Source organism: Zalophus californianus, chromosome 11 (genome assembly GCF_009762305.2).
Source record: "Zalophus californianus isolate mZalCal1 chromosome 11, mZalCal1.pri.v2, whole genome shotgun sequence".
Classification (NCBI taxonomy): domain Eukaryota; kingdom Metazoa; phylum Chordata; class Mammalia; order Carnivora; family Otariidae; genus Zalophus; species Zalophus californianus.
In genome coordinates, this window is record NC_045605.1 from 3,651,828 (window position 1) to 3,678,381 (window position 26,554).

General features: G+C 39.9%; 1 protein-coding gene across 10 annotated transcripts in view; it reads left to right on the forward strand.

The window, feature by feature from the left end:
* The window catches only part of GRIA4 (glutamate ionotropic receptor AMPA type subunit 4), a 372,192-nt gene that overhangs the window by 140,597 nt on the left and 205,041 nt on the right, over positions 1–26,554 (forward strand). For all 10 annotated transcript variants that reach the window (XM_027578964.2, XM_027578962.2, XM_027578960.2 and 7 more), the window contains one exon: positions 7,744–7,983. In XM_027578964.2, the coding sequence (XP_027434765.1) occupies positions 7,744–7,983 (240 nt within the window). The remainder of the gene's footprint in view (positions 1–7,743; positions 7,984–26,554) is intronic.

The window sequence follows — 26,554 nt, forward strand, 5'->3', positions numbered from 1 at the left end:
CATTATCTAAAGAAAGAGTGTAGAAAAAAGTGCTCTTTCCTTATTTAAAGATTGGTCATATATGGTGATGCAAGCCAGGAAACTGAGAACTAGCGTTTAGATAAGAGGAAATACAGGAAAGTGTGCTGTTGGGTAAGCCAAGAGAAGATTTTGTTTCAAAGAGGAAAGTTGTAAACTCCTCATTATTATTCCCTTTGGTTACTCTCCTCGTGCTATGCCTGAAGGAAATCATGAATTTCTAAATTGTTGCCACCTCTAATTCATATTTTCATATCTTGTCTTCTGTCAATATTCATTTAATCTTTCATTTTGTTTTGTCATTCATTCAGTAAGGTTTTACAGGGCACTTATCAGGGACCAGGTGCTGTGTTGTGTGTGTAACACTGGATATAGTTGTGGCTAAAATAGGAAGGGTTCCTTATCATCGTGCAGTTTATAAGATATTTTATGTGCTCTTGGCTTCCTCTCCTACCCTCTGCAATTACTTGTCACTTGTGCCACTTTTAGACAGCTTTATCAAATCTCACTGTTGCAACCTTGCCTCTCATATCAGTGCAAGTAGGAAACTATCAACCTACACACAGCTTAGCTTATCTTTTAATCTGTGAACTCAGTGGGATGAAGTACCCTCCACACACCTGCCCATCTCATTCAAGGCCAACTTTGTATGTGCCCCGGCCCTATACATTCTTTCTGGGGCCTTCCTTAATTAGTAGCCCTTTCTCTTCTGTATCCTATCTCTCTCTCTAATGGCTCCATTCCCTCAACCAGTAAACATGCTCAAATTTCTCCTATCCTCTCTCTGTCTCTCACTCAGATAGATAGATGATAGATGATAGATAGATAGATGGATAGATGGAGGATAGATCTATCTCACTTGAAACTCTGTAGTCACATTTCCTTGAAGACAAATTAATAAAGACCACATCTTATTGGTCTCTAATCCATTGTTGCTGGAGTCGTGAACCTAAAAATGTATTATTGGGAATTTAATATTACTCGTATTCTAGGATTATCTCTTAGAAGTTGGAATGTCCAGGGGCGTTTGGTGGCTCAGTTGGTTAAGCATCTGCCTTCGGTTCAGGTTATGATCCTGGGGTCCTAGGATGGAGCCCAAGTCGGGCTCCCTGCTCGGCAGGGAGTCTGCTTCTCCCTCTCCCTCTGCCCTTCGCCCAGCTCACAAGCTCTCTTTCTTTCTCTCTCTCAAATAAATAAATAAAATCTAAAAAAATTTTTAAAAAAGAAGTTGGTGTGTCCAATGACAGGATCTCTGTAGTACATGTTTGCACAGAGCATAGAGTTTTTATGTTTTAGTGACAGTTTCTTTTTCAAGTACCTAATAACCAAATGCCATATGGTGACTCTGTCCCCCCACCACTACGTTTATATTCGAGCAACTGGCATATATTTGTTTCCCTAACATTTCTAGATATTGTCTCTGATGTAGTTTAAAATGAACTTTAATCAGAAATAGAAGTATTGGCAACCTACTTGTTGGTTTCTACATTTTTAATCACTATTCAAACCAAACCTCCATAGACAAGTAGCGTTTCCTTCAATCCACCTGCACTATGGCCTATGGGCTGAGGTAAGGACTCTTCTGTGTTTCCTAATAACCCCTACCTATCACTTACTACATTCACCATCCTGAAGTATCAATTTGTATCTGTCTGGCCACTTAGAGTATGAACCTCTTCTCAGTGGAAAACACTATATTAATTGTTAGAAATGCCTAACACAATGACTGGAATAGATTAGGCAATATGTAAGCATTTATTGAATGAAACAATGAGTGGTAGTGTCAAATCTACCTTTTTTTTTTTTTTGGCAATACATTCTTTCTACTACAGATGGATTAAACACTGACACTTTCTACACTGCTTTATACAGTTTACCCAAACCAGGAAACAGTTCTATTTATGTTGAAAAGTGGATAGCTTAATCATGCAAAATCAAATTTCTACAAGGCTGGACTTTTTTTTTTTTTGTAAGCTCCACACCCAGCATGGGGCTTGGATTCATGACCCTGAGGTTCAGAGTCCCATGCTCCATGACTGACCTAGCCAGGTGCCCCCATAAGGCTGGATTGTTAACAGAAGTACCTGGAGTGGCATAGTAGTAATAGGAAGTGGTTGGGTTTGCAGTCCAGCAGATGTCTAAAGTTCCAAACCCAACAGAGAACTCCAGTAAGATGGGGGATTAAGGATGTTGGATTTGGGATGTAGTTGGTCATCAGCACACTTGATGAGAGTGGTTCTGGTGGCTAGGAAGTAGATGAGGCTAATGAAATGAGTTGGAAAACAGTGTAAGTAGAAAACCCCATCAACAGAAGTGCCTGGGAAAGTGTAGGAGGGTAAGAAGCGGTAGGTGTAGAAGGTTCTGTGTTTTATACAAGGAAGGACAGCTGGGCTCGTTTCCGGACGTCCTGTAGAGCGGAGGAGGATTGCAGAGGCACGGGGACGGGAAGGGCAGCAGATGAAACTCTGGCCTGTGCTCTTCCTACTCGTGCAGCGGTGGTCGTGCAATATTCAGCATATCACTTGGATTTATGTCCCACAACTTGAGAAGCACTGAGCTAAGACCATGTCATTTGATTTACATGCGATAGAGGGCTATAAATCATCAAAAATTATATGACAAATTGACTTGGCTTGGCATCTGGAATATGGCATCTGGAATGGAACAGGGTGACTACCTGATGAAAAGACAGATCTAATTAATTGACACTATAAGGTAAAAGATGAATGGATTATTACGATGTGTTTATATTGTGTTTATTTACATAACATGATCTAAGTGATCTCATTAGTGAAACAGAATATAGAACATGTGCCTAAAATTATGATTGGATTATTTCATTGGAAGTCTCATCCTGATTAGTGTTTGTATCCCAAAATATGTACCCATTTAATATCATCACATCTATTTAGTGACTAAGCATTACATTAAAATTCAGTTTGCTCCACTCTTATGTATGCATTTATGAACACATTGAAACTCAGCTTATTTTACTTTCATTAATTTGTGTATGCACTTAGTTTAAGAAGTTCCATTGTTTGAATAATTATCTGTATACTAAGCAACAATAGATGTCATAAGAAATAACCAAGTGAATTTTGATTTGAGTGTTTGCAAAGCCAGATTATAGTACTAAATATGGAAATAATTATATTTTAAAATTTGAATCTGTTGGATTAAATAAAATACTATCTAGGGTATCACTTCAAGATAATAATATTGAACACTTGACTGACGATCTATCCACATAGGAAACCCAATAACCCTCACCTGCCAAGCATATAATTTTAGATTAAATAGACCAAAAAAAAATTCAAATGAGTACTACTAAAGCTGGACATTTGCAAGTGGAAACTAAAATGTGAGTGACAAAATACAGCCAAAAGCAAAGTTATTAGTCTAAGACTTATTATAGTTTCCAAATAAGTTTATTAGAAGGAGAATGACAAATGGCTGTGAAAAAGAGCAGTTAGATAGATATTTATGATGATGCAAATGAACAAAAGCAGACAGAAGATGATTAAATATCAGAAAATACTGTTTGTTGAGGAACAAATGGAATAAAATAAGTTAAATGCTATAGCAAGCCCCAGAGTAGTGGAAAGTCATAATGATTACATTGAAAACAACACACTAGGAAGGAAAAAACAATCGAGGAACTTTGTACAGAGTATATTAGTTGTTTTTGGCCTTTTTTAGCAGTGTAATACTATTTACACATAAAATTTGACATTGGCAGTAGCTCAGTATTTGAAATAGATGAGATCAGAAGTGCTGTTGGGCTTTTTGGGGAAAAGGGGTGTCACCCTTTCCTGTCTCATCAAAGGTTCTCCTGCAAAGCTAATGAAGTCCTTTTAGGGAACTTGTGGGGTTTGTAGAAAAGGAGTTTGGAAACCAAAACTTGACAAAGGTATGGTTTTAAAATGCCATAACAACGAGTTATGTAAATGTTCATTATATGCATGAGTATTTTAAAGTAAATGACTTGTTTACATTTTCTTTTAAAGAGAGAGAGTGTGCATGCTCACACTGGGGGAGGGGTAAAGGGAGACGGAGAGAAAAACCCTGGCAGACTCCCTGCTGAGCCCGGAGCCCAATGAGGGCTCCATCCCACAACCCGAGCTTAAGCCAGAGTCGGACACCCAACCGACTGTGCCAGCCAGGTGCCTGCTGTTTGCTTAACGGTTTCTTGAACAACCATTAAAATCTGCGTGCACTTTGAGCACCAAACTGAAAGCCAGTATCTTAGAGTTCTGAAGTTCTTCAACTTCTTTTTTCAATAAAGTAAAATAAAAATTATTTGAACCAGATTAGTTACTGAGTAAAGATTGAGAGTGGGCCCTCAATTTGCATGAAAATCGAGAGAACAGGACAATATGAAAACTTTACAAAGGAGCCAAGGGACTCCTGGTTATACGCTAAATGTACAGCACTTATGTAAACACATCCAAAGCCTTAGTGGAACATTCACAAGGTTAACAGCTGATCCAGCAACTTGATTTATCAGAAAAGGTCTCTTAAGTTATAGAAATGAATTGAATTGAAACCCCAGATACCCAAATGTTACATCATGGTGTTTCTTTTTTCTTTTTTTTTTTTTTTAAAGATTTTATTTATTTATTTGTCAGAGAGAGAGAGCGCGCACAAGCAGGGGGAACAGCAGAGGGAGAGGGAGAAGCAGGCTCCCCACTGAGCAAGGAGCCCGATATGGGACTTGTTCCTAGGACCCTGGGATCATGACCTGAGCCGAAGGTTAACCGACTGAGCCACCCAGGCATCCCTAACATGGTGTTTTTATACCTTGCAAGAAAATTTCAGCCAGTCACACCGTCAGAACAAGCCTTCCAGGTTGGTCAGTTTACTCAGGTGATCAAATTGTAGTTCCTGGGCGAGCATAGAATTGGAATTGGATGTTCTTCCTTCATGGAACTTTTTAATAAAAGCTACTACTTACGGGGCGCCTGGGTGGCTCAGTTGGTTAAGCATCTGCCTTCGGCTCAGGTCATGATCTCAGGGTCCTGGGATGGAGCCAGCATCAGGCTCCCTGCTCAGGGGGGAGCCTGCTTCTCCCTCTACTCCCTGCTCATGCTCTCCCTCGCTATCTCTGTCTCTCTCTCAAATGAATAAAATCTTAAAAAAAAAAAAAAAAACCTACCACTTAACTAATTATCTCCTGTATAGGATCGTAGTTTTATATACATTATCTTATTCTATCCAATATTTACAATTGAAACAGTTAAGATTAAATAACTTAGCCAAGATTACCTGGCTAACAAGTAAAAGCACTAGGATTTGAACTGATTTGCTAAGTTTGCAGTCTTTTCCCTGTATTTTAAAGTCTACTCTATCCTAGTCTTGTCCATTTGAATATAGATGCTGGTCCCTTAGTTAGGTGTTACTTTTTCCAGAACTTATACAATATCTCTTAGAGCATATTGTCTACAAAAGACTAATAACATCCATCTTCTGTTAATTGGTACCTTCTGCTATAATTACGTTGCTCAGACTCTGTCCCCAATTTCAGAGGCATAATAAACAAGAACAGAAGAAACACTGCCAGGTTTTATTAATTTATCTTATTTAATTATGCCTCATAATTTCCTAAAACCCAGATATTGTAGAATATGGGTATAAATGTTATTAGGATAATTAATTTCTTTCCAAGAGCCTATTACTGCTTCAACAAAGCAAAATCTAATTTCTTTGTATCACAATGAACTACTCCTAAGATAAATACTTCTAGATTATCCAATATTCTAGGCTTCTTAATGAATTAGCAATTAAAAGTAGTAACCAAAATCAGAAAACATCAACATTTTAGAGAACTAAAGACTTCTTAAACTAGCTATATAAGCCAAGGAGAAATGGGACCTTTCACCGTATGTGGTAAACTATAAGAATTTGGCATTCAAACAGTCATGCTTTCCTTCATAAACAGAGAAAGTATTTTTTTTAATGGAAGTTTGTATCCTTTAAAAAGGTAAATTAGAAAAAGTCACCGCGGTTTGGGATAGGATTCAGTCATGCCAGAGGAGGGATCAAAATGGAGCGAGGCAAGAATCTTGAGAAGAGTTTTTTTCCTCTCTATGTATTTGCCTCATTGTCCTTGCAACAACTGGGAGCATAGACAAGAGACGGGGAGGCTGTGCACACGTTCACCGCAGGTCCTCTTACTGCCAGAGGACTGGGTTCGATTGGGTTTTGAGATTGCCTTGTCTTCACTTTATAGCCTACGTGGAAGCTGCTCGGCTCGTCACAATTCCACCAAGCATCGAGGGCACCCCAGTAGTGATTTTGCAGACAGCTTAACTTGTTTTCAAACATGGTTCAAGAGAACTCTTAAGGCTGTGAGGGGAAAAAAGAAAAGAAAAGAAATTAAACTGCCACTGCAAAAAAAAACAAAAGAAGCCACAGAGTAACAAAGTCAGGTAGATTGCTTATCTCCGTTTCATTTTAGTTCTTCTTTCGGGTTTTGTCTTGTTCGTCCGTCTGGATCATAGTCCTCTGTCTTCTCATTTTGCTCGACTTGTCAGATTCAGGGAGTCAGGCGAGCAGCTACCTTCCCCAAAGGTGAAGGAGTGACCCCAGGGACGGTCGTCCGGGCTGCAGACGGTGCGGGGGTCCCCGGTGGCATGGGGGCGCTGAAGTGGGCACAGGCTGGGGTGGCGCGCGGGCTCTCTGGCCTGAGGCTACCCGGGGAGGACCGCAGAAGCTCAAGCTGCTGGAGCGGAGCGTGCCCCCAGGCGCTCGGTGCAGGGCGAGCCCTGGCGGGGCAGGCGGAGCGGAGGCGTGCCCAGGCCGGCCCCCGAAGCCCGAGCGCTGGGCACCTGTTTCCCCCTGTCCCGCGGGCTGGGGGTGCGCCGCCGGGCCGACGTGGAGGGCGACCACAAAGGCTGCGGCTCGCCGGCCCCTGGGACTCGGGGTTGCTCCAGCAGCTTCCCCGCCGTTCAGTGGAGCTCGAAGGCTGGGTCGTTTGTATTCTGGTTGCTCTTTCAAACTGCGGGGTTTTTTTCCCTGTGCCCGAGGGCATCTGGGGCTAGAGCCAGGGCTCGCGGAGGCGGCAGGCCGGCCGTGGCGCGCGGGGCCCTGCTCCCGTCAGCACCATGCGCTCGCAAGGCGGAGGCCAGGGTAAACAGTGGCGCTCGCCAGCCCCCGGAGCTGGAGAGGCTCCAGCAGCTCCCCCGCCGCTTGGCAGGGCTCTGGGGCCGAGGCCTTTCTGTTCCGGCGGCTCCTTCACACCCGGCTCTCTTCCGCGCGCCGCAGGGCGGCCGGGTCTGCGGCGGGTGCCCCCGCTCGAGCCCACGGCGGGCTTCCCGGGGTCAGCGCCCCCTCTCTCCCCGCCCTCCCCGCCGTCCCTCCGGCCTCTGTGCGGGAGCTGCTCCCCGGGCCTCGGTCCCCCTTCGGGAGGAGCGGCTGCCCGGCTCGGTGTCGGCTCGGTGTCGACTCGGTGCCAGAGGTGAGAGCGGGCTCTTCCGGCGGCGCCATCTTGCACCGGAAGTTCAACTTGGCGCCTCAGGAAAGGAGGCCTGTGGGCCCTGGTTATCCCGGGGCCGGGCTCTGGGAGCTGATTACAGACTGAATGCTGCGCTTCACTTAGACGCTTTCCTTACATTACCTTCCTTGAGGTTCCAGAGATTCAGACTCTTTTTAGCTTCATAGACTTGATGTGGAAGTCCGCAGTTTTAGAGCGTGCTAAGAGTTTCTGTGTTTTTTTTCTTTTTTCAGTCTGTTCCCAGTATTCTAGAGGAGTTTTTGCCATTTTCGGACTCTATGATAAGAGGTCAGTACACACCTTGACCTCATTCTGCAGCGCCTTACACATCTCCCTCATCACGCCCAGTTTCCCCACTGAGGGGGAGAGCCAGTTCGTGCTGCAACTGAGGCCTTCCTTACGGGGAGCCCTGCTGAGCCTGCTGGATCACTACGAGTGGAACTGTTTCGTCTTCCTGTACGACACCGACAGGGGTAAGTCGCACTTTCATAGCTACCTGAGTGAAACTGTGATTTTTAACCTGAAACGGTCTTGTGTCACTTTCGTGATTTACGGAAATATTTTGAGCCCTAATGTGGCTAGAATCAGCAAATGGTCGATGCGTATTATTAGTAATTTTATCTTGACTCTGGGTGAAAATTTATAATTAAACAAGCTTCAAATGCACAAGGTTATTCATGAACAAACCACGCTCTGTTACTCAGCCGAAATCAAATAATTCTGTGAAAATGCCCATGATGACATTTCAGGTACAATCAGGAAATAAATCTTTTACCTCAAGTGCAGATGATTTAATGTCTCGGAAGGTCTTTACAAAGTAGAGGTTGATTTTTTATATCTGCATCTATATATCTCTAATTTTATTTAGAAAAAGAAAAAGTAGCAGGTTGAACCATAGCATTGAGTTTCAAACGTAGAAGTTTTTTTTTTTAATTAAATTCAATCAGCCAACATATACTACATCATTAGTTTCAGATGTCATGTTTGAAATGTAAAACTCTGAGTACTTGAAACATATCAATGCAGTACAGATTTGGTGGGAAAGCTTTTGCTTGCTGGCAACCTTTCACTTTATAAGGCTGTGAAGATTAATAAGTGATACTGTACAACGCATGCATCGGGAAGACAAGGTGAAGAACGTTAGATTATTAACAATCCATTCATTTGTGTACATGTTTGAGATACTTTGACTTTTCAGTGTGAGACATAATTAAGAAGTTCCCATATTCTTTTTCTTTAGTTCTCTTTTTAAAGTTTAGTGACGAGAATCGCAGCAACATATTATAGTCCAAAACAAACAGCAAGAAACTCCCTGTGGGGTTTTGTCTTTAATCTTTTTTTCCTTAAAGACTTTGACTACTGACCAGAAGTTGGGATAAAAGTTGAAACTGGCAACATTTTAAGAATATCCTTGAATAGAATTCTATCTGTAAAATGGGTAAGATAAGAAACAAGACAATAAACAAGCAAGATAAATCTTTTGAAGATATGATTATCTTCAGGAGTCCAAAGCATAATTTCCTATACTCAGAGATGGTATATGTCATGTAGGATGTCACACTAGTGGTGGTCCTAGTACATTGCTTATATTAGCATTCTTGGTAAATGTCCCTTTCTGTAACACATTCAGAAAATTTAATATCATCAGTGTATTTTTTGCATGATTGCAGCATGCAATAATTCTCATTTGGAAATATGGGAACCTACCCATATCTCATGATAACATTTTCCCATAGCTAATAATCCAAAGCATTCTGGAGAATATATTTTAGATTAGAGAAATTATCATTCTGCGCATTTCTAACTTTTGGAAAAATCCTTAAGCAAGAGGACACTGAAAATTAAATCATAATACAACTGAAAACAACAATGAGATAGCGCTACATATCTATTAGAATGGCCAAAATCCAGATCACTGACAGCACCCAATGCTGATGAGAATGTGGGGCAACAGGAACTCTCGTTCACTGTTGGCAGGAATGTAAAATGGTGCAGCCGCTCTGGAAGACAATTTGGCGGTTTCTTACAAAATTACACTCTCACCATGTGATCCAGCAATCACACTCCTTGGCATTTTACTCATGGGAGTTGAAAACTTATGTCCACACAAAAAACCTGCACACAGATGTTTAGAGCAGCTTTATTCATAATTGCCTAAACTGGAAAGCAACCAAAATGCCTTTCAGTAGGTGAATGGATAAACTGTGGTTCATCCAAACAGTGGAATATTGTTCAGAGCTAAAAGGAAATGAGCTACCAGGGCATAAAAAAACATGGAGGGACCTTAAATACATCTTCCTATTGAGTGAAAGAAGCAAATCTGAAAAGGCTACATGCTGTATGATTCCAACTATATGACACTCTGGAAAAGGCAAAACTATGGAGATAGTAAAAAGATTAGTATTTGCCAGAGGCTAAGGGGAAGGAGGGATGAATAGATGAAGCACAGAGGATTTTCAGGCAGTCAAACTATTCACTATGATACTATAATGGTAGACACGTCATTATACATTTGCTCAAATACATGGAATGTCCAAAACCAAGGGTGAAGCCTAGTGTAAAGCATGGACTATAGGTGATAATAATGTGCCAATGTAGGTTTATCAGTTGTAAAATATGAATGTCAAATGCAAAAAAATTACACTTCAATAAAGTTAATGTGTTAAAAAATTGAATCATAATGTCAAGAAATATATACTGGGATCTGGATGAGATGGTTCTTAATGACACAGCCCAATTCACCACTTTGGGCAGAAGATGCTTATTTTATGACACCTTGATCTCACAGAAACATGGGTGGGTTGCCTCTGTGCCTGAGTAAATCAGTCTCTGGCAAGGAGAAGGTTTTTAGGCATTCATGCCTTAGCCTCCCCACCAAACAGGGATTAAAAGTGGTGCTTTGCTTTGGTACTAGTTGGTACTTTCCAGGATCCTTACTCTTGCGTAGCACATCAGATGCTCCAACCCTGAGCTACCTCCCATCACCTCTTTCCAGGGATCTGTCTAGTATAAACATACATATTTCATTATTTAAAGCATCTTTTTCCTGGCTAAATTTCTGCCTCCAAAGGCTTAAACCCTTCATGGTACGCGCACTGTTTCTTCTAAAATGGCATGTTGTCATCTTTAACTTACTTATTGGCTTGCTGCACAAAGTCTGCTTTTTCCATATTGTCTCCCTGGAATTTAACTGTCCTGTTTTGTTGTGTTGTGTTTTAAAAGTTTTTTAAGATCTTATTTATTGGGGAGGGGCAGAGGGAGAAGGAGAGCGAAAATCTCAAGCAGACTCCCTGCTGAGCTCAGACCCTGCTGCGGGCCTTGATCTCATGACCCTGGGATCATGACCTGAGCCGAAATGAAGAGTCAGACATTTAACCAGCTGAGCCAGCCAAGTGCCTCATAACTGTACAGTGTTTAACCAGTTAATGCAAGTCCCTCTCTCAGATTTCCTAGTTCTCTCCTGTAGTTGCTGCAGGATGAACGGCTGGTCCTTTGTGTGGCCTTATATTATAGTAACCCAAAGCCATCTTCAAAAGAGACAACTTTATACCAAGTGGTAATTGCATAAATGAAAAAAACAACATATCAGGAAGATGGCTATTTATTTATTTTTTTTACTGAAGTGTATTTGATGTACAATGTTATATTAGTTTCAAGTGTACAACGTAGTGATTCAACGGTTCTGTGCATTACTCAGTACCCGCCACGATAAGCGTTGTCACCATATAGTGTTATTACAATGTTGACTTTATTCCCTAAGCTATACTTTTCGTCACTGTGACTGACTTATTTTAGATATGGAAGTGTGTGGCCTTTCCTGAATGTTGAGACGGTTTACCCTGCCATGGCATGACACTGCTTCCCAATGTTCTTGGTCTTAATTAAATTCTCACAAAAGACAGTAATAATTTTTTCTCCCTTTGAAACTGTTGGGCTTATTTGATAAGTTTAGGATCACAAGACCAATTTATTTCCTCTTAGATACTGGGCTTAAGATTATGTATCACTGTCACCAGCCGAGGCATGAACCTCAGTTGTGAACATGTTTACTTTCTGTCATAAATAGAGTTGGCTGAGAGTCATCCGTATTTTCACATCACGCAGAGAAAGCGCATGAATCAGCATTAAAGATAAGAATTTTTAATGTATAAAACCAACTGTACAGAAATAAGATGATTTAGTACATTTTGGTACTTTTCTCTGAACTTCTGTTATCATAAACTGTTTATTTAAACATTTTTCATGTTATAAGTAACTACCTTAATATGACCCTGAATTTCTCCACAAACCTGAGTGGAACATGGCTTTCTGATGCATCAGAAATCCTTATCTTGGAATATGTTGTTTCATTGATCCACTCAGTTACTTCTGAAATTTTAACCCCTGTAGTGATGTAATGATCTCATAAAATGCAAGAACTTCACTCTGTCGTAACTTAAAGTAGTGTTTTCATGTTGAATCACGGTCAGTTAAAGGAATGATGCTTTCTTTCCTCTGTAAGCCTGTATTCAAGTTCTGTTCTGCTCTTGAGGAACTGCATAAACCTACCCATATTTTTGTCCACATCTGTTAGGGAGACAGAAATACGGACAGAGAAGGAGGAAAGTTAAACTGCATAGTCCCTAAGGCCCATTAATCCGTCTATAAGGTTTCTTTATATTTCATATTCTAAATAGTCTATTCCTAACCTGGAAACGGGCAGAAAGAAAGATAGTAGGAGGCATCAGCGATTTCTTTACGAGGTGACTCCCTACTTCTTTTCGTTTGACTGCCTCTCCAAGAAGAAAACAGAAGTGTTCGTTTATTTATTCATTTAATTTATCCATTTGTCATTCAATAAAAGTTTATTGTTCAATTTGTCTGTATCGGGCACTTTGATAGGTATTAAGAATGCGATGATGAGCAGGACGGTACTGAAAGTAAGTTAGCTCCCTTGCCATGGCTTCATTCGGAAACAGTACACAAGATTCCACCTGACAGCGAGGAGCTTGCCTTTGATACGTAGCTTGTTGTTTTTACAATTTTAATTTGGAACAAAACTTCAGTAAGATTTTTGGGTTGATAAATTTAAGGCTATTGAGTGCTTGAAATGTGACTTACGCACCTGAGGATCTGAATTTTAAATTTAAATTTTAATTGGTTAATTTAAGTAGCCACATTTGCCTAATGGCTACCGTATGGGACAACACAGTGTATCTAAATAACAAGCTCATTTGGAATAACAGATTGCACTTTGAGTGAAATGTCTAAATCTTTTCTCAGCTCATGTAGGAAAAGAACTTAGAGAACACCCTGTACAGATTCTTTTTATAGTAATTTTCACATTGCATTGTGTACACACTTACATATCTTTTCTTCCCCCAGAAATAGGTCTTTCACCAGTAATTATTATATCTTATTACATTTATGCCTTTTGTATGTAGCGTGGTAACCTCTGATAAGCGTACTACAAACATGAAATGGACTAATGAATTAATCAACTGAAGTCCTTGAAAATTGGTATCAAATAATTTTAGTGCTCTGATAACTAATCATGTAATTTATATTTTATTAATAATACCATATTTTGTTTTGTTTTGTTTTCCATGATACCATATTTTAGTGTCTCAGAGGATTCATAGACTCCCTTGGTCAAAATGAAAAATTCTCCTAAAGGGATGGTCCTTGAATTAAATGCAGTTTTCTTACCATGAAAAAATGTGGAGAAGCCTGAAAAATAGCGTTCTTAATTTAAGTATAATTAAGCTAAATATTTATAGCACTTTAAAATAATCTATTTTTTTGGTAATATAAAACCTTGAAGATCTTTTCAGACCTACTTAAAGGGAAGTCATTTTCCTTGAGTGAAAAAGACGTTAATTTAAGTAATATAAGCAGTGGTTATTTTCCCATTTGAAATAGATCTTTTCAAAGGAAAATATTTTTTACTTGTGTCTATTGCCCAGGATTGTACAATTTATGATGTATTTTTGGCCATTCCCAACACCACTGGTCACAAGGTGAATTTATGATCAAGGGAGAGTTGAAGAGATATAAACCTAACATTTCTACAAATGTCATGGTCACTGTTGGTGTTTCCGAAGAGCTCGTGTGAAGGCCAGCAGTTCAGTCTCACAGCTGGAGTAAGCAGTGACTGGTGCTGACCGTGTTTTACTTCCTCCTGCTTCTCTTTAATGCTTAACGGTCAGCGTTTTATCACATCAGTGCTTTCCAGCCTAGCAATGTTATTTCACAGGTTGCTGAATATCTTGTATTCAATATCCAAATTAATATTATAACACTATGTAAATTGTCCCTAGGAGAGATACGTTTGGCAAGGCGTAGAGTAGAAAACTTTACTTTGGTTTGTTTTGGCTTATTTCCTTTGGCCTGTTTTTTTTTTAGCTTGTTTTTTTCTTCTTACAAAAATACATTCTACACATAGCATGACATGTTTTGAAAAACCTAGGCAACAGCACTGTGGGCTGGCATAATGTACGTGCGATGCTCCCCTGTACTGAAGCCAGAGCAAAGGGGGAAGGCGAATGGAAAGACAGCTTTTTGTGGGGAGGGCAGGGATCCTGCTGTTTCACTTCTACTTTTTCGGTTTTGCTACATACATGACTTTTCTTTATAAATGGCCTTAAATCCTTTTGCAAAAACCCAAGCTCTAAGTAACAGAAATAGGAACAAATGAAGAGGCAGTGATACCTGTCTTACTTCCCGGTAAATAAGCCTGTATGAAATGCTCTAGAGAACTCTCCTGTCTTCCCATTGGGTTCTCAATCCACATCTGTATTTCTTCTCACATCGTGGTTCCTTCGCTCATTGCCTCCTTCCCTTCCTGCGCTCAGAACCTAGTGTGGGTAGGCAGCACGATCCCAGGGACCTGGGAGCCTCAACCCTCTGCCAGTCATTACCAGTTATGGACTTCCGGTAAACTCACAGCCAGAAAAAACATAGGGCGATGACAGAGCAGATACCTCCAAGGAATGTGGCATAATCAGTTCACACCAAAATAACATTACTGGTTCTTCTGCCTCTTTGAAATTCCTTTCAGAGAGGTGTGAGTTGGGGAAGATTTTCAGGGTTGACTGGACACCTGTCAGCTGGGCTCAGCGCCACTCAGAAGAATGATCCGTGTGAAGTGGTGCTTACAAGCACCCATCTCCAGTCTCCAGTTCCTATACGTGCTAATGTTACACCAGCACACGTCTGCCGTTAATTGTGCCCCTTAAAATGTTTGTGGTCCATTTTTCTTATTAAAAACAAAATTAGAAACACAATAGCAAAACATAATTGATGTATGAATTCAGGAGATGTAAGAATCTTTCAGATTCTAACCTGGTATTATCCAAGAAGGGATAAAAAAATTTTGTCTTTAATTCTTGGTAAATTAAGCCCCGTTTTCCATTTATTTCCTAACTCTGGGGGGGAAACCTTTAAGTCTAAAACCCACACGAGGATGAAGAGGAATTCCCTTTCTTATAAACATCCCATGACAAACCTCAGGCAATTATCTGTGTTTATAGTGAACTCATTAGGATTTAGAGTATTTTTATAGCTCATCCCAATACTTTTGGTTATTGATTTTCATTACATTTATAGTCAGACTGACAATGCCAAATATTTACTTGTTGCCAGTTGCCAAGTGTGAGGATAACTGGTTTTACCCAGGAGGAGAACAACACTTAATTGTATCTTTCAAGCATGTATCACTGCTTTCCTGCTGGAACCGGGCCAGTGGGAGAGCAAAGAAAAAAAAAAAAACCTGTATAAAAATAACAGTGGGAAAAAAAAAATAACAGTGGAGCTTCCTGTGGAGATTCTGACTTGTAATTGAGGAAGAAAAAGTAGTCAGAAGCAGGCAAAGCAGCCCCTGTTCCCTTCACAGCATCTTTTAGTATCAACTTCAATGTTTATTTTCTGCCCTTATTAACCCAGATTCCACAGGCTGTTTCCACTCTGGGTTGGGAAGGGGAGCAGTGGACTAAAGGGCAAGTGGATGTGATGAAGAAGCACTAGTGGGTGTTCTCATAAAGAGGGTTGTGTGTCCAATCCCTTTTCCCTGGTGAGAGGAGACAGAGGGAGGCCCATGTCTGTTACCTCCCACTTTCCCTGGTTACAGAATGGAGGGGTTGAGGGCAAATGTTAGAAGTCATATCCCAAAGGTGGGCTACAAAATCCAACAAGGAGAATGAATCAGAGCCACACTGCCAGACAAGGGGATTATCAAAGAACAATGAAGTAAAGCTACAAGTTGGGTATTCAGAGAAGGGATCAGAGCAAGGAGCAGGAAAGTAAGCAGTGTGTGAATAGGTTGGAGAAAGTCTAGAGGTGGACAGGAGCCTACAGCCGCTTTTGTGGGGCCAGCAGCCTTCCAAGCATTCCTTTGAAAGGTTAAAGAGGCCTGAGTGGAAGGCAGGGAAAATAGACGTGCAGCCTTCCATGAGTATTTGTGTCGGGTGGGTTCAGTTGTCAGCTGGGGGGCACTAGACGCATTGTTGACTGTCTGGATGTTCTTCCTTTCCCATTTGCTTCCCATTGTTGGGGTTCCATCTGAACAGAAGAGCAGAGCAGAGCTGGGTAAGACCTTTGGAGGCCCTACTCACTGGAAAGGGGATTGTGCCCGCCCACTGAAATTCAAAAGTCAAACAAATTACAAACAATTATATAGGAGTCCATCACAGTTCTGTTTTTCCCCCGTGGCGACCATATTAAAGCTTTTATTAAAATATTAAATTTGTTTAGAAAATTTTGTCATGATAGAGGCTGGAGTGTAGACTCAATCTGTCAGTTGAGTTATTGAGTCATGCCTGAGGACTATGCAGAAAGGATATGTTCCTTGAGGATCCTTAGATTGATGAAATGTAGATACAATATTTGAGCAATTTTCTTACCCCCCAAAAAACAAATGGCAAGGATTTCTCACTGGCTCCATCTTTTCAGTGACCCACACCTTTCTAAAGCAGTAAGTCTGCACATGACTTGTAATTTTTTGACAACTTCTTTATTTAAAAAAAGTTGCTTATCTGAAGATCTGGCGGAAGATCTTTCTTTTTGAGCTCTGACTGAACACATTGCCTCAAGATAACATATATTGTCCCTACAGACTGTTCCTTCTCTTATAAAAATGGAACACGTGTATATAGTGACAATGCACAATCACAGTTGAATCCTTGTCATGCACAACTTCTGCCAGAGGTCGGGTTCGCTCAGGTGGCGCATTTTATAGTTTCTCACCACATTATAACACGCGGTCATCAGGGCTACGGAAAGCAGAAAGTTACTGTTCGACACGATGGAAAACAGTCCTTAGTTAGAGCTGTGGTAGCTGTACGAGTCTCTGCCTGTCCAGATAGAAGTAGTTCCAGCATTATTTCGGTCCTGTAACCCAGATGCTGTCCGTGGAGCATGATGGAGCACAATGTACAGTGGCCTGGATTCAGATCCCAGCTGTACCGCTGACCACCTGTTTGACCTTGCATAGGTTTCCTAAAATCGTTGGATGTCTGCCCTCTACCAGGTCACCATGCGTTGTTTATAAAGTGCACACACAGCTCCTGGCACGTGACAAACTGTGTATGTTACCGCTGCTGTATTACTCTTTATTACTGCTGTCAGCAGCACTGTTGGTGTCCTAATACCATACCAATTAATGCTTAAACTCCCATAAATACTTACTGTAATATTGTGAATCACAAATCAAAGATAGTTGGTTAATATTTTATATTATGAAACATACCTTTTTAATACAAGAACATGTCTGTGTATAAATGCTAAATTGATGGAGACACAAACAAGCATAAATTTGTGGTTACTTGTTCTTCATTTCTTTCATAGACTTCCCTTACTCTAACTTATTCTTAAAATGCTGGCGTTACCCCTAAATTCTGTCCTCAGCCATGTTGCCTCTGCAAACTTGAATCTGAAGCTGCCTCTGGCTCATCCCTGATTAGAATGATCTCGCGACTGGCATTATCGTTCATCTAACGTCCAGATTCCTTAAACGATCCTCCGCAACCCGTCTTGATTACTTCTCCCCTCTCATGAGGTAGTCCACTTCTGCTGAAACACCCAGCCCCAGTGGGAATGGCCTTTTCAAGATCCTGAGTGCACTGGATGCTTTTGGCTTGCCTCACGCTCTGCACAGGCCATCCCTCAGCCTCAAGCATTTCGTGTGCACCTCTGTTTCCTGGTGTGACATCTGCCCTTGAGTGACAAACCCCCTTCCATGTGCTCCCACTGCATTTTGTGTTACTTGTATCAAACACAGGATTCTGCTTTTCTAATTCTGTGCCTTTGTCACCAGACTCTTCAAGGTCTGAAATAGCAGGGACTTGTCTTGCTTATTGGAATTCCCTGAACAGGAACTGGACCTGCCATTTAGTCACACTCTGTAAAAATGAATGAATCTTAGGGTCTCATCTTCACTCTATTTAATATAGAGCTCAGTCCTCACCCTTGAACCAGACTCATTTTCACAGTAACCATTGGAAGTCCCACTGTATCTAAAATCTCAACGTTCTAAGAGTCACTCTGTCACCTGCCCCCTGAAGCTTGCTCCTTTCCATACATTTCTGTCTTAGGAGGTTTACTCTGCCCTGCCTGCTGGAGGAGGAACAACCTTCCTTAGGAGGTTTACTCTGCCCTGCCTGCTGGAGGAGGAACAACCTTCCTTAGGAGGTTTGCTCTGCCCTGCCTGCTGGAGGAGGAACAAGCTTCCTTAGGAGGTTTGCTCTGCCCTGCTGCTGGAGGAGGAACAAGCTTCCTTAGGAGGTTTACTCTGCCTGCTGCTGGAGGAGGAACAACCTTCCTTAGGAGGTTTACTCTGCCTGCTGCTGGAGGAGGAACAAGCTTCCTTACTCCTTTTTCTCCCCTTGCAGTCCTAGCCAGCCACTCATCAACTGTGCCAAATATGTGCCTCAGAGAAATACGCCGGAAACATCCCCTCCTCCATGTAAGTGTGTGGAAGACAGATTTGAGGAGCCTCTGCTCAGACCTTCTTCACTCTCCCGCATCGGCCAGCTTTCTTCCTTGGCTCCACTGGAAGCCTTTGGAACCCGTCTTCCATGTACTTGCCAGGGTGAATGATATGCAACATGGACTTCACATATGTTACTTCCGTGCCTTAGAATCTTCAAAAGGATCCAGAAATTGTACATTTTACTTACCAAATACTTATCAGGAAGACTTCTCTATGTATTTGGAAAGAGTAACTTCAGAAGGTACTTAAGTGATGTCATATTTCTAAGGAAAATGCCATGGAAACTGATTTCCATCTTGGATTGTGTATCAATAAGAAGAGTTGAGACTTTGAATAATAACAAAAACAAAATAACAGTAAATATACGTACATATGTATCAGTATGAATGTATGTGTGTATCAAGTACACATAATATGGAACTGTTATTATAACTGCTCTGGAAACTTCACTATGTTCCTGCAGTCAGACTTCTATGACTGTTGCTGCACCAGGCTTAACATCTGGCTTCACTTTGAGGTCCATGGTGGCTCCTGAAGCTCCAGTCATACCCACATTCCAGTCAACCGGAAGGGAAATAAAACCACACCACCTCCCTTTAACAAACATGTCATTTTACACATGTAATTACATGTGATCAGACATGCAGTTTTGTGACAAGGTTTTATGGGCTTTCTGGAATATGCTGCAGAATATTACTTTTTTTTCTGTTTTCTGGTTGAATCTATAGAATGGTAAAATTAGCTCTTCCTCAAAAGTTTGATAGAACATGACTTAAAATATTTGGGCATGAAGTCTGAAGAACTTTTTTAAACCATGCTTCAATTTCTTTCCTGATTCAGAAGGCTATTCAGATTTTTCATGTATCCTTGCATTACATTTGTTCAGATATACAACACGCATTGGTACGAAGAACTTAATGGGTTCTGGCAGGAAATGTATTCTCTGTGATACCGGCTTTTTGGAACTTCTTAGAACTTTCTTCATGTTCCAGTACATGTTCAATTTTAATATTTCATGTAGTCTTTGCAAAAGTATTTACTTTTTCTTTTCTGGGGGATGGGGGCACTGCAGCATTCTAAATAATCATTATATGTTGTCATTTGAATCTTCTGTGTCTTCACTGTATTTTTGATTGCTTGACCTAATTGAGAGATGTACGTGGAAATCTCCCACTTTGGTCATAGATTTATCAATTTCTTATTGTATTTCTATAGATTTGTGCTTTATATGTGAATACATTTTCATATAATATTCTTTAGACATTTTAGTGTTTTCCTCATAAAGTGAAAATTTTTATACTATATAATGAACCTTGCTCTCCTTAGTGATGCTTTCTGTCTTGAGTTCTAGTTTTTCAACATTAATAGAGCTTCCCAAGCTTTCTCTTGGCTCATATTTGTCAGGTGTATCTTTTGCCATCTTTTTATTTTCAACTTTCCTGCATCCTTGCATTTTAGGCGTATCTTTTTGGCAGCATAACTGTCATTATGCATGGGGTAATTTTCTTGTGTGTTGCATATTTAATTCTCCCCAAGCCCAAAATGTAAGTAGAATTATTATCCTGTTTTATTCCCGAGACAGCTAAGACTTAGAGAATTGAATTAATTTACCCAAAGTCACCTAACAGCCAGTAACAGAGCTAGGACTCAGCTACTTCTATTAGTGAACAAACTCTTGCCTTTAGCCGCAGTGTTAGAGTGCACGCCAGGAAAAGCTTACATTACATTCGTTGTGAGGGAAGGTAATCTCTACTAAGGGTCAGCAGACTTTTTGTAAAGAGCCAGAGAGAAGACATTTTAGGCTTTGCAGACCATATGGTTTCTGTCTCAACTCCTCAACTCTGATGTGGTAGTGAAAATAGCCATCAATAATACAGAAGTGAAGGAGCCTGCCTGTGTCCTAATGAAACTTTATTTATGGACACTGAAATTTGAATTTCACATCATTTTCATGTGTCACAAAATCCTATTTTTATTTTCTTCTCTCCTTCCAAACATTTAAAAATGTAAAAACCATTCATACCTTACAAGCTATACAAAGGCAGATGGTAGGCTAGATTTGGCCTGTGGGCTGTAGTTTGCAATATGTACACAGATTTATACATTTTCTTTTAAAGTGCAATTTTAACATTGTATTGTTGTTTAATAGGGTTAACCTGGGTTAAGTTAAAAGTGCATTAATGTGTTAGAAGCAGTTCTCCATTTATGTAGGTAAATGGAGTGTTACTACACATGTGTGAGCCTGCACCACTTCCCAAGATGGCCCTTACTCATGTTCCTTTGGGAAATATTATAATTTAAAGTTTGTAGGACACAAAGAAGACCTGCTTTGATAAATTTTTGTTTAAAATCAAAGTAATAATTTTTCTGACAATTATTTTCTACCTGATTTTGTCTCTCATTGGTTAATGGCTAGAATAACCTTCTCATCTATCACAACATTGGCCACATCTCCATCCCGTAGTGCACTAGTTTGTTTTGGAAATATGTGTGTGCCACAGGTATTTTTGTTTGTTTTGAGCAGTTTTTACATCCTAGCTCTACCTGTATGCTACCTGCTAACAGACTGTAGAATAGCAAACAAAATGGCATAAAGAGAAGTATTTGGGAGCACAGTGGACCAATTGTTGAAACACATTTAAGGATCATGTTCCATCATGTGGTATACAGGCATGGTGCTGTGCTACATGGAGCAGGGGTAGAAATACAAACTAAAGGGAGGGCATGGGTAATGAAAGTAATAGAAGATTCTAATACTCTTTGGGGGAGAAGAAAAAGAGTGTGAAGAAATAGGATTTTTTAAAAGAAATGAGAGGGAGAGAAGAGAGCACTCCAAGTACCACCAGCAGCACAAACCACGGCTTGGAGGTGGAGAGTGCGTGAAGTTTGCAGATGCTGTGAGGTCTGTTTGGACTCAAACCTTTGGCACAAGGGGAGGTGGAAATAGAGACTGGAAGTGTGGTTGTGATGACCATGTTTCAGTGAGTTCACTAGGGTTACGCGTTGGCCTCGCACCGCTGTGTATTTACTTAAAACTACCTTCCAAAACTCCCAAGACAGTTTGGAACATAACTAGAGGGATCAACCCATGGCAGACCGGATAAGATCTACTGAATGAATGGAATAACACCAGAAGATGTTAGTATCTAAACACAGTAGTTATCATCCTGTAAGAGATTACACTCTTACTGTTTTCCAGAGTTTAAGGGTTTTATTCTGTTTTGATAGGTGCCTGATTAAGATCATAACAAACAAGGGTTCTTCCTATGTTTACAGGAGAACAGCATAAACACCCATCTATATCACAGCCTGTAGCTTTAATTTGGAAAGTGGAGAGAATAATTTTGTGAGGGATACTGCTCTGTGGGCCTTTTACATTTTTGCTTGCCTCTTCTTTGCCCAGAAGGATTCCATGTCATAAGTATTTTAGGTGAGTACACATTACTCTCTCTTTCTCACTTCACTGGGTATCTGTTAGCTCTTTTCTTGTGAATTTTAGAAAAAGATATACATTTCTATCAATTCTAACTTAGGGAAGATTTGAACTATGACTCATTTAAAAATTTTGTCTACTTGTAAATTTTTTTTTTTTTAAGTAGGCTCCATGCCCTGAGTGGAGCCCAACACAGGGCTTGAACTCATGACCCTGAGATCAAGACCTGAGCTGAGATCAAGAGTCGGACACTTAACCGACTGAGCCACCCAGGTACCCTCACTTGTAACATATCTTAAAACGCCCCCAAACACAACCTTACGAGGCCAGTTCAGAAATAGATGATCAGAGTATGAAATTAAAACTAACGTTTTATCCCTGATATATTCTAAAGAGATTATTTTTCTGTAGTCTCATATTAAACTTGATGATTTACATTAATTGCTGTGTACACTTTTTACCTGAAACGTGTCAGTTGAAGCATTTCAAATACTTCATTTTGTGGATATTATATTACCTATGTTACATTATCTGTTTTCACTCAATTATTTAGGAAATAAATGGTATATAGAATCAGTGTCCACATGCCCATTAGGTCTAAAAAAAATTGGTTTAGATAGGAACTATAGATTGTATATTAAGGACTTAGCATATTTTAAACAGTCAAAATGGCTGTTCAACTACAATGATAAGTTTGAGAGTGAGTTGTGTTCTTCCATATGAAGTGTATGTTGCCTGCATGGTACTATAATTGGGGAAAGGCAGGTTGTTTTTAAAAGAACAGAGGAAAAAAGATTTAAAGGGAATTCTTAGTTTCTTAAGAAGCAGTCTTCTTTGTAGCATCTGGACTGCAAATTATTGTTTCTTGTCTAAAAAACAGAACAAGGTAGATTTATTCTTATTAGATCTAAGAGACTATTTTTTAAAGATTTGTTTATTTATATTTAGAGACAGAGCTTGAATGGGAGGGGCAAGTGGGAGAGAGAGAATCCCAAGCAGACTCCCTGCTGAGCACAGAGCCTGATGCGGGCCTCGATCTCACAACCCTGAGATCATGACCTGAGCCAAAACCAAGAATCAGATGTTCAACCAACACTGCTGCCCAGGCACCTCTAGATCCAAGAGACTATTAAAGACACGCAGCTGTCAGAATGAGGCCAATACTACCTATTGGGCCAGATGTTACTATAGCCAAAGAGTTCAGCCCCAAGAAGTGTGTGACCAATGGTGTCTTCAGCCCTGTCGCTGTACAGAGTCTAAGATATGCCCTTAGAGGGAGAAGACCATTAGAGCAGTACAGCCCTCAAAAGTGGATTCAGAGAGCATCCCACGTTGGAAAAGGCCATGATGCAGCTGAATTCAGTACAGATTAACATTAACATGGGGTGCAAAGTAGAACACATCATGGAATGGTCAAAACTTTTCTGATCCAACATCGAACAGTACTCCTATTCAGCACTGTGATTTTGTTCACAGATCTTTAAATTTAGAAGTGTAATTAAAAAAAAAGCAATAGTAGAATTGTATCAACAACAATAGCAAGTGTTAAGGTGCTGATAATTAATGTACAGGAGACGAATCAGAATGCGTTTATAAAGAAGCGCTGGGACCAGCATATTGCTAAAGAAATTACTGATGAGAACATGAGCTGCTTAGTGGAAATCATTGTGGAATGAATGGAGCTGAGGAGCATAGTCAGGACCCAGTCTGAAGTTATTGCCCTTGGGCACGCATGATCCCTAGAATTTACCAGTTATCCCAGATATCAGAGGTCCTAACCTTTAGTCAGTGAACTACAGCTGGTGGACCAAACTTGGCAGACAGCCTTTTACTGCAAGTATACACAGCCACACTCCCTCATTATGTGTCCTCTGTGGCTGCTTTCACCCTGTCATGGCAGAGTTGGATAGTTGCCACAGAGACCGGATGGCCTGCAAAGACTAAAATATTTACCACCTGACCCTTTGCAGATGCTTGCCAACCCCTGACTTAGAACCTTCGTTGAAAATTGATTACTTCGATAGAATTATCTTACATAAACTAGATATTTAAATTTGTTCTGTGTATGCTTTTATTGCTAAGTAAACCAAATTTGCAGAATACAAAAATATCTCTGAAAAATTATTCAGAAAAGTAACTCAGTAAATATTCGTCAAGTTGATTTCAGGATCTATGCAAGAATGTGAATATGAGTACCATGGAAATAGTATTTATAAATTCATAATATCATGGACATAGATGCTTTCTCCTGGTATATTACATTCCTGAACTAACAAAGTCTTAGTTTTCATATATTTCACAATAATGATGAAATATTCCTTTCAGTTACTGGATAAATAGAACCAAAGCCTTTGTTTTTAAAGAATGATATTTCTGTCTCTTGAGGATACCCTAGAATCATAGGTCTGATCAAAACCCCTGACATAAAGTATCAAACGAGGGATTATGCTAAATGCCAATTGTTCATTTGCCTTTATGCATAAAATATATCTATGGAAAAGCAAAACAATTTCCCAAGCATTTAGAAGTTTTAACTTTATATATATGCATATATTAACATTAACACAGGGTCTACTGCTTATATATATGTATATATAGGCATATATATAAACAATAAAAAAAATATATATATGTAGTAATTGAAGTAAAACTACATAAAATGAATTTTCATTTACCTCACATCATAGTTTTTTGTTTGTTTTAATGCCACCTTATAATTTGTGTTAACTAGGTAATAGATAAAGACTTTGGAAATTAATCTTGGAACCATTGCAATGCAGTAACAGCACTTTTAACTTGAATTTAGACTTATTTCCAAAATCCTAATTAGGTCTGTGTATATGGCTTAATTGTGTTTGATAACTTGCATACTTACTCAAATAAAGTAGATCAAAGGCAGAGTCACTGTCATCTCTAAGCTGGATTGTTATCATCGCCTCTTTTTTAATATTAAATGTATAATATGTAAATATTAAACAATACAGTACTGCACAAGCAATGGACCAAATAAAAAATAAAATGACAAATCAAGTAAGTCTCAAAGTAAAAGAAAACAATATTCCACAACCTATGGGATGCAGCAAAAGCAGATGTTAGAGTGAAATTTATGCTCTGAAGCTCATGTTAAGAAAAAAAGTGCAAATGAACAACTTAACATTTCACCACAAGGAGCTAGAAAAAGAAGAAACTTAGCTGAAATTTAGTGAAGGAAAAAAATAATAAAGAAAAGTCAGATAAATAGAGACCAAAATAAACAATAACATAACATTGAAAGTAATGACCGGTTTTTCTAAAAAAAAACAAACAAAATTGGCAGTGCTCTAACTGCATTAACTAAGAATAAACAGAGAGAAGCCAAAAAAGCAAAATGAGAAATGGAAAAGAGTACAACAGATAACCACAGAAATACAAAGTGTGATAACAGATTACTATAAACAATTATATACTAACAAATCAGATAACTTAGAAAAAAAAAGATAGTTCATAAAACTGCACAAGTTACCATGCTTGAATTGTGAATCCAAGAAATAGGAAATCTTAGACAAATAACAAGAATGAAAGATGAATTAGGAATCAGATCTCTCCTAGCACAGAAAATCCCAAGACCACATGGTTTCATTGGTGAATTCTACCAAACATATAAAAAAATAATGACAATCTTTATCAAAATCTTACAAATAATGGAATAGAGGGAACACATTCAAAATCATTCCATGAGGCCAGTATTATCCTGATACCAAAGGAGGACAAAAACAGTACAAGAACAAAAAAGTCTAGTTTGTCCATTTCCTTCCCCAGATTAGGGAAGTTTTCTGCTATTATTTCCTCACATAAACCTTCTGCCCCCTTTTCTCTTCTTCTGGGACTCCTCTCACGCCAATGTTATGATGTTTGATGGAGTCATTGAGTTCTCCAAGTGTATTCTCATGTTCCATAATTCTTTTTTTCTAATATTTTATTTATTTATTAGAGCACGATCCAGGGCGGGGGGAGGGGGGCAGGGGCAGAGGAAGAGGGAGAAGCAGACCCCTCACCAAGCAGGGAGCCCATTGCGGCACTCGATCCCAGGACCCTGAAATCATGACCCGAGCTTAAGATCATGCTTAATCCACTGAGCCACCCAGGCTCCCCACCATAATTCTTCTTTCTCTTTTGTTCGTTGTCATTATGTTCCATTAGTTTGTCTTCTGGATCAGTAATTCATTCCTCTGCTTCTTCTAGCCTGCTATTCTTTGCATCAAGCCTGTTTCCATGATCAGTTGGTGCATTCTTCATCTCTGACTAATTCTGTTTTATTCTTTTATCTCTGCGATAAGGGCCTCCCTGAAGTCTCCCATTCATTTCTCAAGCCCAGTGAGTATCCTTATGATCATTGCTTTAAATTCTCCATCAGACATGTTACTTATATCAGTTTGGCTTAGATCTTTGCCTGTGGCTTTGTCCTTTTCTTTCATTTGGGAGAAATTCCTCTGTCTTGGCATCTTGTCTGTGTCTCTTCCTTCTCTCTGTGTTAGAAAAGCCTGTTATGTGACCCGTTCTGACAGTATGAAGAAGAGGTCTGCAGTGCCCAGGGCCCGGTGCTTCAGGGAGTGTCTCAGATGTGTGCTGCATGCACTCTGCTGCTGTGGTTTGGCCGCTCTGTCCT